Below are 14,010 nucleotides of genomic sequence, written 5' to 3'. Positions count from 1 at the left end.
CTCACTTATTTAATTTTATTATTCAAAGTACTTGCAGTTAATCTTACCATAATACAGTTAGCTCGTGCTTTTGCCTGAAACACCGTAATTTTTCCATGTCTTCCTTGCTGCCTCAATGAGTTTATTATCTCTTTTTTGTTCTTTTGAGCGTTTGTGGTAATACAAGAAGATAAGGTTTAAAAAGTGGAATTTGCACCAGCATCAAAAGGAAAAGAAATACTTCCTGTACTTATTTTCATCCAAGAACCACTGAAACAAACCAGGAACCACTGAATCACTTTTCTGGCTACAGGCAGCCACTTATCAGGCAAAACAGCAAAACACCCACAAAACGCCTAATGATTTTCCATTTGAGTTGATCCTTTGAAATGATTTTATTAACGGGGAGCCCTGTCTTACTGGTACTGTGATACAGCTGCTACAGACCCCAGCCGTGGCAGCTTGCACACATGTGAGGAAGGGCTAGCAACCTTCGTTCATCAGCACTATTTGAAACAGATATATTTGTCCAAGACCTGACACGTGCCCGAATCCATAACGAGAATCTGTTTCCTTACACGTCCAACAACTAGCCTTGGATAAACTGTATCTGAACTCTTACTACGAAGTGAAATTCAAATATCTAAAGGCTGTTTATTACATTTCTAAAAAGTTCTGCATGTGAAAAAGAAAAGGACTTATGCTCAGCACTTGTCCCTGAGACATACATCTTATTTTTCTGGTTAAGAAGCCAATCTGCTATGAAATCCCCCAAAACCTCGCAGATGAGTTGAATTATTAATTGTGAAAAGATTACTCCAACAATAATACTATTAAAATATCCCATAAACAAACAAATTAGGATAGCCACAAGAGAAGCTTGGTTTAGAGCGGGATCTCTCCAGACCAAAGAAGCGAGCTGCATGATGATGTGCAATAATTACTTCATATGGAGAAGAGCTATATGGCATACTTAAAGCCCTTAATTTCTTTTCCCTTGTTTAAGTGAGATTATTGTTCCCCATAGCCAATAACAATAGATTTCTTAAGTTTCTTCTGATTTGCCAGCAAAGCAAATATCCTCTGGTAAACCTATGAAGCGAACAATGATTTTTCATTTTTACAACAGCACAGTCAATCCAATTTTCCAGTTATAACTCTCAAGCCTCTCCCTATCAGCTTGTTAACGTACAAGTGCTGTACTCTAAAACATGCCTGGAAGAATCTCCACAGACTCTGGCATCCCAAGTTGCTTCTGAACATTGAATTCATTGCTTATGAATCACTTCACTGTATGTAAACACTTGAATCACTAAGCCACATCTAATACTGTACACAGTAATCAAGTGATGTTGTCACAGTGGATTCTGTAACGACAAACGTCTGCATGGATGCACTCAGGCAGCTCTAAAAACATGGCTGTTAGGGTTTTAAAAACCAGGTTTTGCCTGTTTATGATCTGATTTTATCTGCAGATACTAAATGCCTGTAAAATATTTTCCGGCTTTGCATCTCCTTGAGATACTCACGAGTCCCACCAACCTCCCTAAGACTGTTCACATGATGGAAATGGCACTATATTTTTTCTCATATTTCAGATACCTCTAACTTACAGTATCAGTGTGACACGACCGCTACCGGTATATGTTGGCGTAACATTTCATCTCAGTAGCTTTGTGCATCAGGTCGAACAGATAAGCACCCAAGAAACAAAAAACTTCACTCATTCCTAAAAGCAAGTAGTTTTCCCCCCCCGAAATTAAAATGCTATAAACAACATCAAATTTCCCTGAAGTGTTCTAATAACGGTTTATGCTAAGTCTTTAAAGTGCTGCTTTGGGTTCTTTAACTACTGTCAGGTGCAATTTTTCTCACAAATGCATCACAAACCTTGATGCCGAGCTCGATGTTCTCCCCTCCATACACATCCATCCCAGGATCAAGAAGTCCAATCTCTCCAAAGAATTTTCTGTGCACAACGAATGAGCAACCGATCATTGCTGGTGTCCTGCACAGAAAGAAAAACAACAGAAATACATAATTATTGACATTTTCCCATGTTTAATGGACAGGAGGCTGATTTCTGCAAAGTTATCTTGGAGACTTTGCAGCAATGAGTGAACTCTGTGCCTTTGAAGACATGATTTTACCACTGCAATGCAACTGTCCAAAATTTAAGTTCATTTCACCGTGAATATTGGAGAAAGAGTTTAGGATTACACTACTGAAAAGCCTTTGGGTCTTGGCTCCATCACAAACACCTCGAGGTGTCTATGAGCAAGGGCACAAATTCTTGTGGTTTCCATTACCATTTGTGAAGGAAATAGAATAATAGCATTTTCTTTCTCTTACTTTCTTCTAGCATGTCTAGAAACAAAGTAGACTTCAGAAGAAACCCTAGATTTCATGGCATGTTCTGAAAAAGGGTTTCTCACTGGGATCTTTCTAATACATCCCAAAGGAGCCTTCACCAATGAGCAAAAGCTCAAGACAAGTGTTTTTGGAAACATCTGTTGTGCCTTTTACCCAGTTCTACCAGCATCAACAGTGCTCTGGGTAAGAGATCAAGTTGTCACAATCATCCTGTGAAATCTCGTGCCCTGCAGCTAACACTGCTGCTCAGCTCCACCTCTGCAAGAGCAGCCAAGCACAGAGTCTGGGCAGGGAAAACAACAGTGAAAAATAAGAAGGGAGCTAACAATACCGACATGAATAGAGTAGCACAAAGATCAAGGAAAAACACGGTGTCAGGGGTTAATTTATAATAACTATGCAATTTGAAGAATGTAATAGCTGGTTGTGTTTACTAACAACCCTGGCTGCCACGTGCACACGCATCATCCCTCCCTCGTTACCCTGCAGAACATCAGACCAGATCTCCACCTGATACAGCTGCCCTGAGCTGAGGCTGCCAGTTGTGATTCACATAAGCTGAGATCACATCTGGGGGTCTTTTTTTGAGTGCTTAAACACTTGTGACCCTGTACATAAAATTACTTTTTGCCACAGAGCACAGCACTGAACAAAGCTGTATCGTTACGCTCTTGCTGCTTGGGTATACACTAATCTATTGCAATTATGGTATGTGGAAATTTTACCCCCCGGGATATGTTCCGTACTAAAATAGAAATATAAAAACTGTTCTCCCCTTTAATTTGTTTTCATTTGAATCCATGCTGTAAAGACAAGACTCAACGATCCACTTAAAGGGATCAGCAGGGAGGAGACAACTAAGTCTACAGCTAAGCTGACCCAAGGTACTGCCAGAGCCTGCTCTTATGGGGAGATCCAGGGCGTCCCTGCACACCCTGAGCTCAGACCTTCAAGAAGAGGGAGCTCCACCATGCAGGATGGGATGGCCATCACCCTGTAGCTCCTTGCCTGGGCCTAAGAGACGCTCACCTCATGCTCCCTGGGGAAGGAAGGTGTAACATCACTGGTAGCTTGTGTGCCTGGAAATGTCATACCACTTAAAAATGCACATTCTCCAGAGGGAACCTAGTCTTGAGGCAGAAATGCAGCGACAAGATTGTGTATTATAACGGCAGACCCAAAATCCTAGCTCTAGGCATGGCTTGTCCATGTTGTGGACCACGTTTAAGGCTGAACTAAGCAGTTATGGCTCACGGAGGAGGAAGGCACCCTCAAACGGTGTGACCAGCAGGTCCAGGGAGGTTCTTCTCCCTCTGGACTCGGCACTGGTGAGACCGCTCCTCGAATCCTGTGTTCAGTTCTGGGCCCCTCACCACAAGAAGGATGTTGAGGCTCTGGAGCGAGTCCAGAGAAGAGCAACGAAGCTGGTGAGGGGGCTGGAGAACAAGCCTTACAAGGAACGGCTGAGAGAGCTGGGGGTGTTTAGCCTGGAGAAGAGGAGGCTGAGGGGAGACCTCATTCCTCTCTACAACTACCTGAAAGGAGGTTGTGGAGAGGAGGGAGCTGGGCTCTTCTCCCAAGTGACAGGGGACAGGACGAGAGGGAACGGCCTCAAGCTCCACCAGGGGAGGTTTAGGCTGGACATTAGGAAAAAATTTTTCATGGAAAGGGTCATTGGGCACTGGCAGAGGCTGCCCAGGGAGGGGGTTGAGTCACCTTCCCTGGAGGGGTTTAAGGGACGGGTGGACGAGGCGCTGAGGGACATGGTTTAGTGATTGATAGGAATGGTTGGACTCGATGATCCGGTGGGTCTCTTCCAACCTGGTTATTCTATGACCCTATGAAATATACCCAGACACAGCCTACAGATGGCAAGGATCAGGCCCGTGCTCAACCTCTCCATTCTCACCCCTCAAAAGGCCCATATCTGCCAGAGAAGCATCTGGAGTCCCCAACGTTCCCCAGGCTCAATAACCCCCAAGGGACCCGCAGCTCAGCTCTGCTGACAGCCCAACAAATTAATCTTTGCAAAACCCTTGAGTTCCTTGAATGAGAGTTCCAGCCACTTAAGTATTATTATTTATAGACATCTTAATACTTTTAATAGACTGGTAGAACAGCTGAACGCCGCTGCCATATTAAATTAGTGAGAACTGGAATCCATCAGAGGCTTTTTTCAATAGATTTTTTCGTTGACAAGCAGCTCGGCCTTCCTTCCAATCAGCACCATAATGTTTCATGGTTTGCTGCCACTCTAGTACTTAAGATTTCAATTCTATTGCTTTATTTGTAGCAAGTTACCAGCCATTAGCAGAAACAATTCTTTCTGAAATGATAACCATGTTACAGATGCCAAATCTAATAGCTCCATTATCCTAGATTACCTCCTGGAATTAAATAGAGGGGTAAGTTGCTCTGGTTTTACACGGAGCATGAACAATCCAGTTCATCTCCTCCGTGGGGAATAAGTGTGTGGGAGCACAGGAACCTCCTGTTTCTCCAGTCAAAACCTATTTGGTCTGTTTGACTTGGAAAACAGTCAAAACCAGAAAAAAAAATCTAGGTGAAATTTTCAGACAAATGAAATGGCATTTCTGACCCAACTACATGGATCCCTGGGAACTCACCACTAGATAAACATGAATTTTCTGAACTGGAAGCTGCCTAACAGCCACACACAGGAGCTGTACCCCAAGAAAAATTTTCCCATCACTATTTTACAACATGACTTCACTTTATAGACCACAGAGTCACCACTCCTTTCCAAAATGCCGTCAGAAACAGCCTGGTTGGGACTTTGCAACTTCACTTTCCCATTTTCCTCCTCTTCATTTTGCTGCACGTTGTTTTCAACACACGACACCACAAAGCACGCAAAGCGGCACTCGGGAGTGGATCTGAGCTCCCTCAAGCAATACAAATTAAGTGCTACATTCTTTTTCGTAACATTGCCTCCATATTAAATAAATGGGGAATCAAGCAGCGCTCAACAATTTAAATAAAAACACCATTTGATTTTGTAGTAAATCCTTCAAAAAGGTGGATGTCTACAATAATAGATAGCCCATCCGCAATGAAATAATGGCCTGCAGACAAAAGAGCTGATAAAGCCTCTTGTTCCTCTGCCCCTTAATTAAAAGCATTAACACAGTTTGTTTTTAAAAATCACACAGCTCAGCTCAGCTAAAAGCGTTTTTATTTGTCCAAATAGCTATTCTTTCTTTAATGAGACCGGAAAAGCAGAATTTGGCAGAAAAGGATGAACAGAGAGTAAGTATAGCAGAATTGTTGGGTTTGAAGCCAGAAATCCACCGTGTTAGTTCCTTGCCATTATTTCTGTTGGCTCCTCTGTACAATAAGTGACGAAAGGTCACTTTTATGAAATACCCTCAGCATGAATCTCTAAATAAAGATGAAGAAGATACAAGGAAAAATGTTTATCCTAGTCTATTAAGTTACATTAATGGCTGTCTTTTCTTTAGCGCACAGTTACCATCTAATGATTAAAAAGTCTCAAGTAGATTGCTTCTTCAATTCAAGGAAATTAATTTTCCTACACAATTGGATTTTGCTTCCAATTTCATATTGAAGCTGAAGTTATAAAATATGTAGAAAATAGATATTAAAAAAATCATTAGCAGTCATACCGCTGAGCGCAGGAAGGCCGAGAATAGACTTTAAGAACTGCTGGTGCTTCCAGTTTCCATTAAACCGCTGTTGTTTTTAATAAACTTCAATCATGGAGTTGCTCTGCCTTCATTAACACATTTCCTATTCTTTAGGAGACACGGCACCACGTTCAGCTCGTCTTGGATGGTCGTTCCCCTGCCTGGAGAGGTGGTATTTGTCCCTCTTGCAAAGCTGCCATTCCTTGCTTGACATACCAAACCCAAACTTCTTATTTTCCATTTTGAAATTTCAGACTTGTCCAAAACATGCATGATTTCCCACTTCAGCCACCCGTCTGCAATCCTCTGCACAGCTGGAGGGCACTGGTGGGAGCCAAGAGCTCAGCAGGAAACACCAGGAGACTGAGCTTCATGGCTTAAATTTAACCAAGTTACAATGTGTAGAAAAAATCATGTAAATTATCAAATTCAGTCAAATTAAGCCTGTAGCTTTAAATAGTGGCCTATAAGTTATTTCCCTGACGATGCCAGGGGGAGGAAGAACACCAGCTTTATTTTGACAGGGCTCTCTGATAAAACTCTTGATTTTTTCTCGGCTATAGATGAAATTAAGGACCCGATTTACAACCAGAAACAACTATCAGTGCAGTCACCTCTGTGCTTCTGTATTTGTGGCACGTTGAACGTATTGGAGAATAAAGAAAGGTGGGGATGAGAAACACAAGTGTACAGCAAGGGAATATGCAGGTGGAAATGAAGTTCAAGCGCGTGGTGTGAAGGACCCTGGTGGTAAGGCAGGGTTCACCAGACCTTGCCCACGGGCAGCAGGCCTCCATGGGGCAGAGAACGTGCAAAACCCTTCGCTCTGCTGGCAACAGGCGCCGCCCCTGGGGCTCCCAAAGGGTCTCTAGGCTGGAGTGCTCCTGCTCCGCCTGCCTTCCTGGGTAGAACAGCCCATGGCAGACACGCACTGGACCCCAGCTGACCGCAGCGGGATGGCTGCAGGTTGGTGGAGGGGCAGCACGTCTGCTGACTGAAGAAATTAAAAATTAATTGGAAAAGCAGCAGCCTGGTTGGGTTTTTTTTCAGTTGTCCTCAGCTCAGTAGCCACCTGCATCCATAGGAGCTGCCCTGCAAAACCTGACTGGGCACTGGGGCTGAGACAGGAGGTGCAAACAACCCCATTCTTCTCTGAATCACAGAATCACTAGGTTGAAAAAGACCTCCAGGATCATCGAGTCCAACCATTCCTATCAAATACTAAACCATACCCCTCAGCACCTCATCCACACGTCTTTTAAACCCTTCCAGGGAAGGTGACTCAACTCTCTCCCTGAGCAGCCTGTTCCAGTGGCCAATGACCCTTTCTGTGAAAATTTTTCCATCAACCTCTTCTGTGAGCAGACACAGCAGTTCTCTGTGTAGGGGAAATGGCAGCGCAAAGCAGAGGCTTGAAGGTGAACCTGGCCCTGCCCAGCCTCCCTCCTGCCTCTGCCAGCCCTGTCCCACCACCGCGCTTTGCTCCCTTCCCCTGTCCTCAGAGAGGATTCACTCACATCCAGGAGGCACCAGCGAGGATGAAGACGAGGATGAAGATGTGGTGGCAGCTTTCAGTGCAGTGCTGGCCCTCACAGCCCTCCTCCCCATGACTGCAAAGGCAAATGTGCGGTGCCCCGTCTTGCCCCTTAGCTCAACCCGGCTTCTCCTGGAAGCCAACGTGCAGGGCAAACACAGCCTGGGTGCATGCTATGAAGCGGTATTTGCTTAAAAAGTGAACTTCAGAATATTAATTTAAGAAGTTTGGAGTAATGGAAGAGTGTCTGAGTGCCAGGGCAGCTCTGGGAGGCAGCTAACAGCACCGCATGAGGGCAGGATGCCAACTGCAGAAAAGCCCAAAAACTAATGTCACGCACAAAGCGCATCTCCAAGAGAAATACATATTGCTTCTGCCTCCTGCGGCGGGACATCTACACATGGAGTCAGGCAGGAGTCACGCTCTCAGCTTCCCTTCACTGCCTGTGTAATGGCTTGGGCAGATATTTCCTGGATGTCTTTCACAAGAACGTAATAAAATTTCTATGAAGGAATGGCATTTTAGCCCTCAGCAGCGTACCTTGCTTAATATTATCCCCAGGATGGCATCTGCAATAGTTGTTTCTTGAATAATTCTAGCTTCCCTGCCCCAGTGACCCTGGTTAATTGTCTGTTTCAAATGGGTTTATTTTCCCACTGTTGCTAAGTACTACAGAATCCGCGAAACAAATTAAAAATAAGAGATACCACATAAAAGAGATGCTAGATTGAATGCTTTTTCTGAATTTATTGGAGATTAATACAACCTAAACTTTTAATGGCACAGAAGCTGTGAAAACTATGTATTTTTTAAAATACCTATTATGTCTACTCATGGCTGTGACCTTGCTCGAGATAGATTTGACTTTGTCGCTGTTGCATGCCTTCTCCAATTTCCTCATCAAGAAGAGACTCATTCTGGGACCTTGGGCAAAGCCTTTAACTTCTTCATACCTCTGTTTCCTCACCTGTCAGACGAGTCTAACACTCACACGCTCTTCAGAAAAAGAATTTATAAGTGCCTTCAGGGTTCCACGCTGGAGCTGCTGAATTAACTACCAATATTGTTATGTATGCCAGATCCTCTCAGTTTAAGTCTTCTATGGTGAGAAAAGTACCAGTAGTTTAATACCAGTTTAATAACCTTACAAGTGAGTAATCGCACACACAATTTGCTGTTTCTAGCCTTGCTTTAAGCCACCAGCAGCAGCACAAGCTGCACCCACACCCCTCTGGTGTTCATGGTGTGCAGAGAGTGAGCATACAAGCCTAAAGCAGGTTTCTATTTACACGTCCAAGTTTCAGGACTGTAACTCAACTCTAAAATTTCTCCTCCAGGATAAAAGCTGCTGTCAAGGTCATTCCATAGAAGCATGTTCCTTTCTTGCAGATTATGGAAAACCTAAGGATGTCCCAACATTCAAAAACACTGGATGCCTGAGCAGCCACCTCCACCCCCCCATTTTCTTCAGCATTTTTAGCAGGTTTTTTCATGCAGACATGTGCTGTTATAGGCTGCCAAAATGCTTATGTGCAGGTAGTAAGTCTCCAACTCTATGTATTTGTCAGCTGAAGTAAATCTCCAGCCCCCAAAATCTCCTTTATGTGGATCAGAGACTACCCCGTTTCCACAGCTACTTGGAAGCAGAAGACACTTAGGACACGCCAACTGCCCAGTCATCTCCCACAGTCACCTTGGAGGGATCCCAGCAAAAGAGAGACCAACCTAGAGGAGCTCTTCCAAATCAACAGCTGTAAGATGGGAGCAAACCTTGCTCAGGGCTATGAGAATCTGCAGAAGGCATCTTGGGCTGTTCTCCCAAGCACTGGCAATAGTGCAAGGTGCTAACCCTGACAACCCCGATCCTGCGCTCTCTGCGTACTCAAGGGGAGCAGTGCTGCATCACAGCGCTGGAGGTGTGCAGGTTGGAGTCAAAAAACCTCATAACTCAGAGTACAAGGCCTGAAAAAGTCACCTTGGAGAAAGTAAATTTGATAAGCACCCTTCAAAATGGAGATCAATCTCTGTTCAGGAATGGTTTTGAGGAAATAGTTGCAGTTACAGGATTCTCTCTTGGGAGAATCTTAAAGATCGCTCATTTTAGCTAATCTAATGGCAGTGGCAGAGCTGTTCCTGGAGGCAGTGCAGAGACAGGCACTCAGGGAGAAATTCAGGCTTTCTCACTTGCTGTGAAGCCTTTGGACTGCAGTGATGAGCCCAGATGCCTCCCCAGAGCACGGGGAAAAGAAGCTCCTTCCGAAAAGGCACTAGAGCATGACTATGCATTTGCAAACATGGTTTGACCCTTAATACTGTCCTATTTACTAATAAAGGCAGAACTGGGGGAAATAATAGTGATCGCTTATAGCAATTTATCAGAGACAGTCCTAGAGGAGAGGTGACACAATCTCCGATTTGGAGGCCGAGATAACCAGAGCATCATTTTCATACATGCACTAGCTCATATTGGAAGCCATTGACAAACGCACAGAAGATAGCAAGAAAAACATTTCCCCTGTCTGGAAAACTATTGCACATCAAGATAGAATACAAAGGGGAGCATAGATCAGCATGGATGAAGAGTCAAAAAAGCTCCCTGTTTGGCTAATCTAGTTTTACTTTTCCTATATGATTGGTCCCCTAAAGGTTTTACACTCAAAGGAGACCTGGAAACTGCTGTTATGTTTTCCTTGCACTGACAATATCCAGCAAGAGTAGATTTTGTAATCAAACCCAGAAGCTTAGCCACAAAGCCTTGTCTCTCCTAGGAAAATAGATGTTTTCTTTTATCTCATTAGTTAAAACACGTTAACAAACATGAGATAAAATTCTAGCAAGACAAAGCAGTTTGCAATTTTAATCTGAGCTGGGAGGTGAGAGTAAATCAGAGTCTCTTCCCCACACTGTGCATCACTACACTGTGCTGAGGAAAACTGCCGTTACTGAACATGAGGCAGGTAAGGAGAGCACACACCTTTAAAGATTAACCAACAGAAGGTCACGGTCTCTTCCTACTATTGACTATAAGTCACCTCTTCAACACAAGTGCCAAGCACCCTCCTGAACAGCTTATTCAGGGGGTTTCAATCCCATGAGAACTTCTCATTGAAAGGGTAGTGTTTGTCTATGTAAACCACTCCTATTTATTCCACGTTAGAGATGTAGAACTCCCCAGGGCAACGTCAGGGACAGGCCTCAAAGTTTCACCAGAATTGTTTAAAACCTTGTTTCTGCTTAATTGGCAGTGACTGAAATCCACCTCACTGGGCAGCCCTGAGCAGAATGGGAGGCATCTCCATTAGCCCTCCTAGATGCCTGGATATAAGGCACACAGCTTGCAGCCAACACCTTGAAACAATTCCCAGTTTCTCAAGAAAATAACATTTTTATACGATCCTAGATTTAAGGATTTGCATTTGCACCACTTCAAAATCCCAGTGACACAAGAGCAGATGAATGTTAGCTGTTCACCTGTATGAAGGTGAAAGATCGCTTGTACTTTATATCCTTCAACATAGGATCTTTTGGCATTTCCAATCCCTGACTTATCATATCAAAATATTTGGCGAAGGAAAAGGAAAAAAAAAAAAATCAAAAAAGACCATATGTTTATCCTTAGAAATACCTGGAGTGGAGACCAGAGTTTGTGTGTCAAAGGCTGCACAGGCTCATCTAATCTGTCACCAGATCCTAATCCCACTGGTTTCCAAATGGGAGCATTTAATTTCTCATGGATAAAGCAGATAGCAATCTGCAATTAGCAGATTTTGGCACCACCTCTGGTGTCTGCTGTCCCACTCACTGCAGCCCCCGGCCCCAGCAGGTTCAGCCCCATGGGGCCACTGCTTCATCAGGAACACGACCCTCCACTTGCTATCAGTAATAAATGCAATGTAACTGTAACTTCATCTCCTTCCACTGTTGCTAGACTGCTAATTAAATGATAATTACTTTTAGATGTAATATCTATAACTAACAGGCACTTAACAGGAACAGGTTATTTACTTTTCTATTAACACGCATGTATTTTTTCCTCAAGGGCAGCAAAGCAGCTGACTTTCAGACATGTTCTTCTCTCCACCCAGCATAAAAAGCACAGCAGACAAACTTCACAGGTAAACAAACTCCTCTTTGCCCGAGACACAACTCAGCCCAATGCAGCAACAAGTCGTGCCCCAGTTGAAACCCTGAGCTGGAGGATTAGGATTCAACACCCCTGCTCCTCTGTTAGGTTTGAGCCACCAAAGACCCCTCGGTACCCAAAACAGACTGGGTCAGCAGGAAAATTAGTGTCCCCGTTGAATTTACCCAGCTCCCACATCTCGGTGAGCACCCTCCAAGCGCTCTGCTCTCAGCCGCTCTTTATACAGAGAAGAATGAGCTCAGTGCAGCAGCACAATCACAAATGCTTTCTTCCAAAAGCAAAGCTGGAAGAGGCTGTGCTACCACCCCATCTACCACACATCCATGCAGACCAGGCCAAGCTAGTGGTTCGGAAGGCAAGATGCCACGTGGTGGCTGGGGACCCATCCTGACCGTGCAGCTCCTTTTCACCCTTCAGGGATGAAGATACATGACATTGCAAGGAAGACCTTCCCAAATAATCATGCAACCCCAAAAAGCATTGCTCCAATGCAGCACTTACACTAAAATACTCCTCCAGCTTCTAAACTTGCTTCAAGTGACCATCAAATGCAAAATGAAATAAACTCCAGTTAAACTGACTTCTTAAACATAGTGATAATATGAAGATGGGGTCTGAAGGCCGTGCTTGTGAGCATCACTCTAAAACAAACCTGCCCTTTTTACAGACAAAATAGCATTTTTATTCCCTGAATATTCAAGCCAAATCCCAGAAATAGAGAAATAAACATCTCTTGGTGAACTATTGCCTATAACAAAGATGCTGTGAGCCAGAACCACGCATCTGAGAACAAACACACAAATGAAACTGTGGCTGTCACAAAGTAAAGTTAAAAACTAATTCCCTTGATAGGTAGGAATAGAGCAAAAGTCTCTGTCAGCTTGTCTGGCCCTAGAGAAACATGAATAAGAGAGCTGTGAAATATTAATGCCATCGTTACACCTGGCTGCGCTCGTGAAAGCAGGCATGCAGCACCTCTCCCATGAGGAGGTTATTTCTCAGAGTCACTTCCAAACCCGCAGTGTAGCCACAACGCACTGGCTTTCCCTTGTGTCCTTCAAACACTTGGAAGAACCTCCTAAAACTGAGCACTGAACTCCAGGCAGTATCAGAAACACGCATCCAATGATTGACCTCCTCATTGCTGGTTTTGCACAGCCCCATGTTGCTTTCTGCTACATGGCAGAAATGGATTTTGAAGTTAAAAGATTTAGGAGACTGAAGTTATTGGGAATTTTACGGATATTTCCGCAGACAGAATTTAGACAAACGTATTTACATTCACAATAGGCTGCTACTAAGAATAGGGACGTGAGTAATGGTTATTGACAGATGGAGCAGTTTCACTTTGTGGGTAAATGAGAGTGCACTGAAATAGCCCTGTAAGCATCTCGGAGAAGCTGAGTAATGCATTTATTTTGACAACTACTTGATACGAGTCTGCTCGTAGAGAGGGCAGTTCTCAGGTTTCTCTTACCCTTCACGCATCCGTAGTGCAGAAGCACAATTCCTGAAAAATATAACAGATACATTTTGTGCCTCCAGCGTTTAATAGCAAATGTCATTCTCATTTCTCAGGGATTGGCGATTATTTTACTTTAAACACTGAGCAAAGCAGACGGGAAAGAAAAATGAATATGGGAAGAACCGTATCAAAACGTAAAAGCAAACTTGGCAGAGATGATTGCCAGGTAAGGGAACTCAGAAGTGGAGAGGCTGTTTTGGCTTCACCTCCATCTGGATTACAGCAGATCCACCCAACCACAAATCAGATGTCGCAAGTTGTGAAGGGATTTAACCAAACTGCCTGTTCAAGGGTCAGACAACATAAGGTCAACAGCTTCAAAAGAAGAAATCCCATCCCAAGTATTTTTATTACACCAACAGACCTTTAAAAAAAATGTTAAGGCCCTGTGTATCTCCTCCCACAGATGCACCCAAGCTGGGGACCTCTAGATCCAATGCAGAAGCCCTTTGAGAAGGTGCGTGAAGCAATCCTGATCACAGTGCAAGCAATGAAATTGTTGTAGATTGTTGTCTATGGACTTCAAGTTGGTACCAAGCTCAAAGCTCGAACACAAGAGCCTATGAGTGGTTTCTGCTAGAATGGGACACAACATGAACGCAATCAGAGTCAGTTTACTACAGGGTTTTTAGGTGTTCTTTTGTTGCCTTGTTTTTTTGATTGTTGGGTTCTTTGCAAATCTATTGATTTTCTAAATGGAGAACTTGGATTCAAGACCTTCTTGAAGTTGCTGGCAAAACAACAAGCTCCTTGGTGGCAAGAGTTCACCTTGAATGTTTAGAAAGAA

General features: G+C 43.8%; 1 protein-coding gene across 1 annotated transcript in view; it reads right to left on the bottom strand.

Moving 5' to 3' along the window:
• The window catches only part of GALNT17 (polypeptide N-acetylgalactosaminyltransferase 17), a 202,727-nt gene that overhangs the window by 70,130 nt on the left and 118,587 nt on the right, over positions 1 to 14,010 (bottom strand). Inside the window, exon 6 of the mRNA XM_069874228.1 lies at positions 1,870 to 1,987. Coding sequence (XP_069730329.1) covers positions 1,870 to 1,987 — 118 coding nt within the window. The remainder of the gene's footprint in view (positions 1 to 1,869; positions 1,988 to 14,010) is intronic.

The sequence above is a fragment of the Phaenicophaeus curvirostris genome, chromosome 21 (genome assembly GCF_032191515.1).
Source record: "Phaenicophaeus curvirostris isolate KB17595 chromosome 21, BPBGC_Pcur_1.0, whole genome shotgun sequence".
In the NCBI taxonomy this organism is placed as follows: Eukaryota; Metazoa; Chordata; class Aves; order Cuculiformes; family Cuculidae; genus Phaenicophaeus; species Phaenicophaeus curvirostris.
Note: the sequence above shows the minus strand (reverse complement) of the source record. Positions and strands in the feature narration are given on the sequence as shown.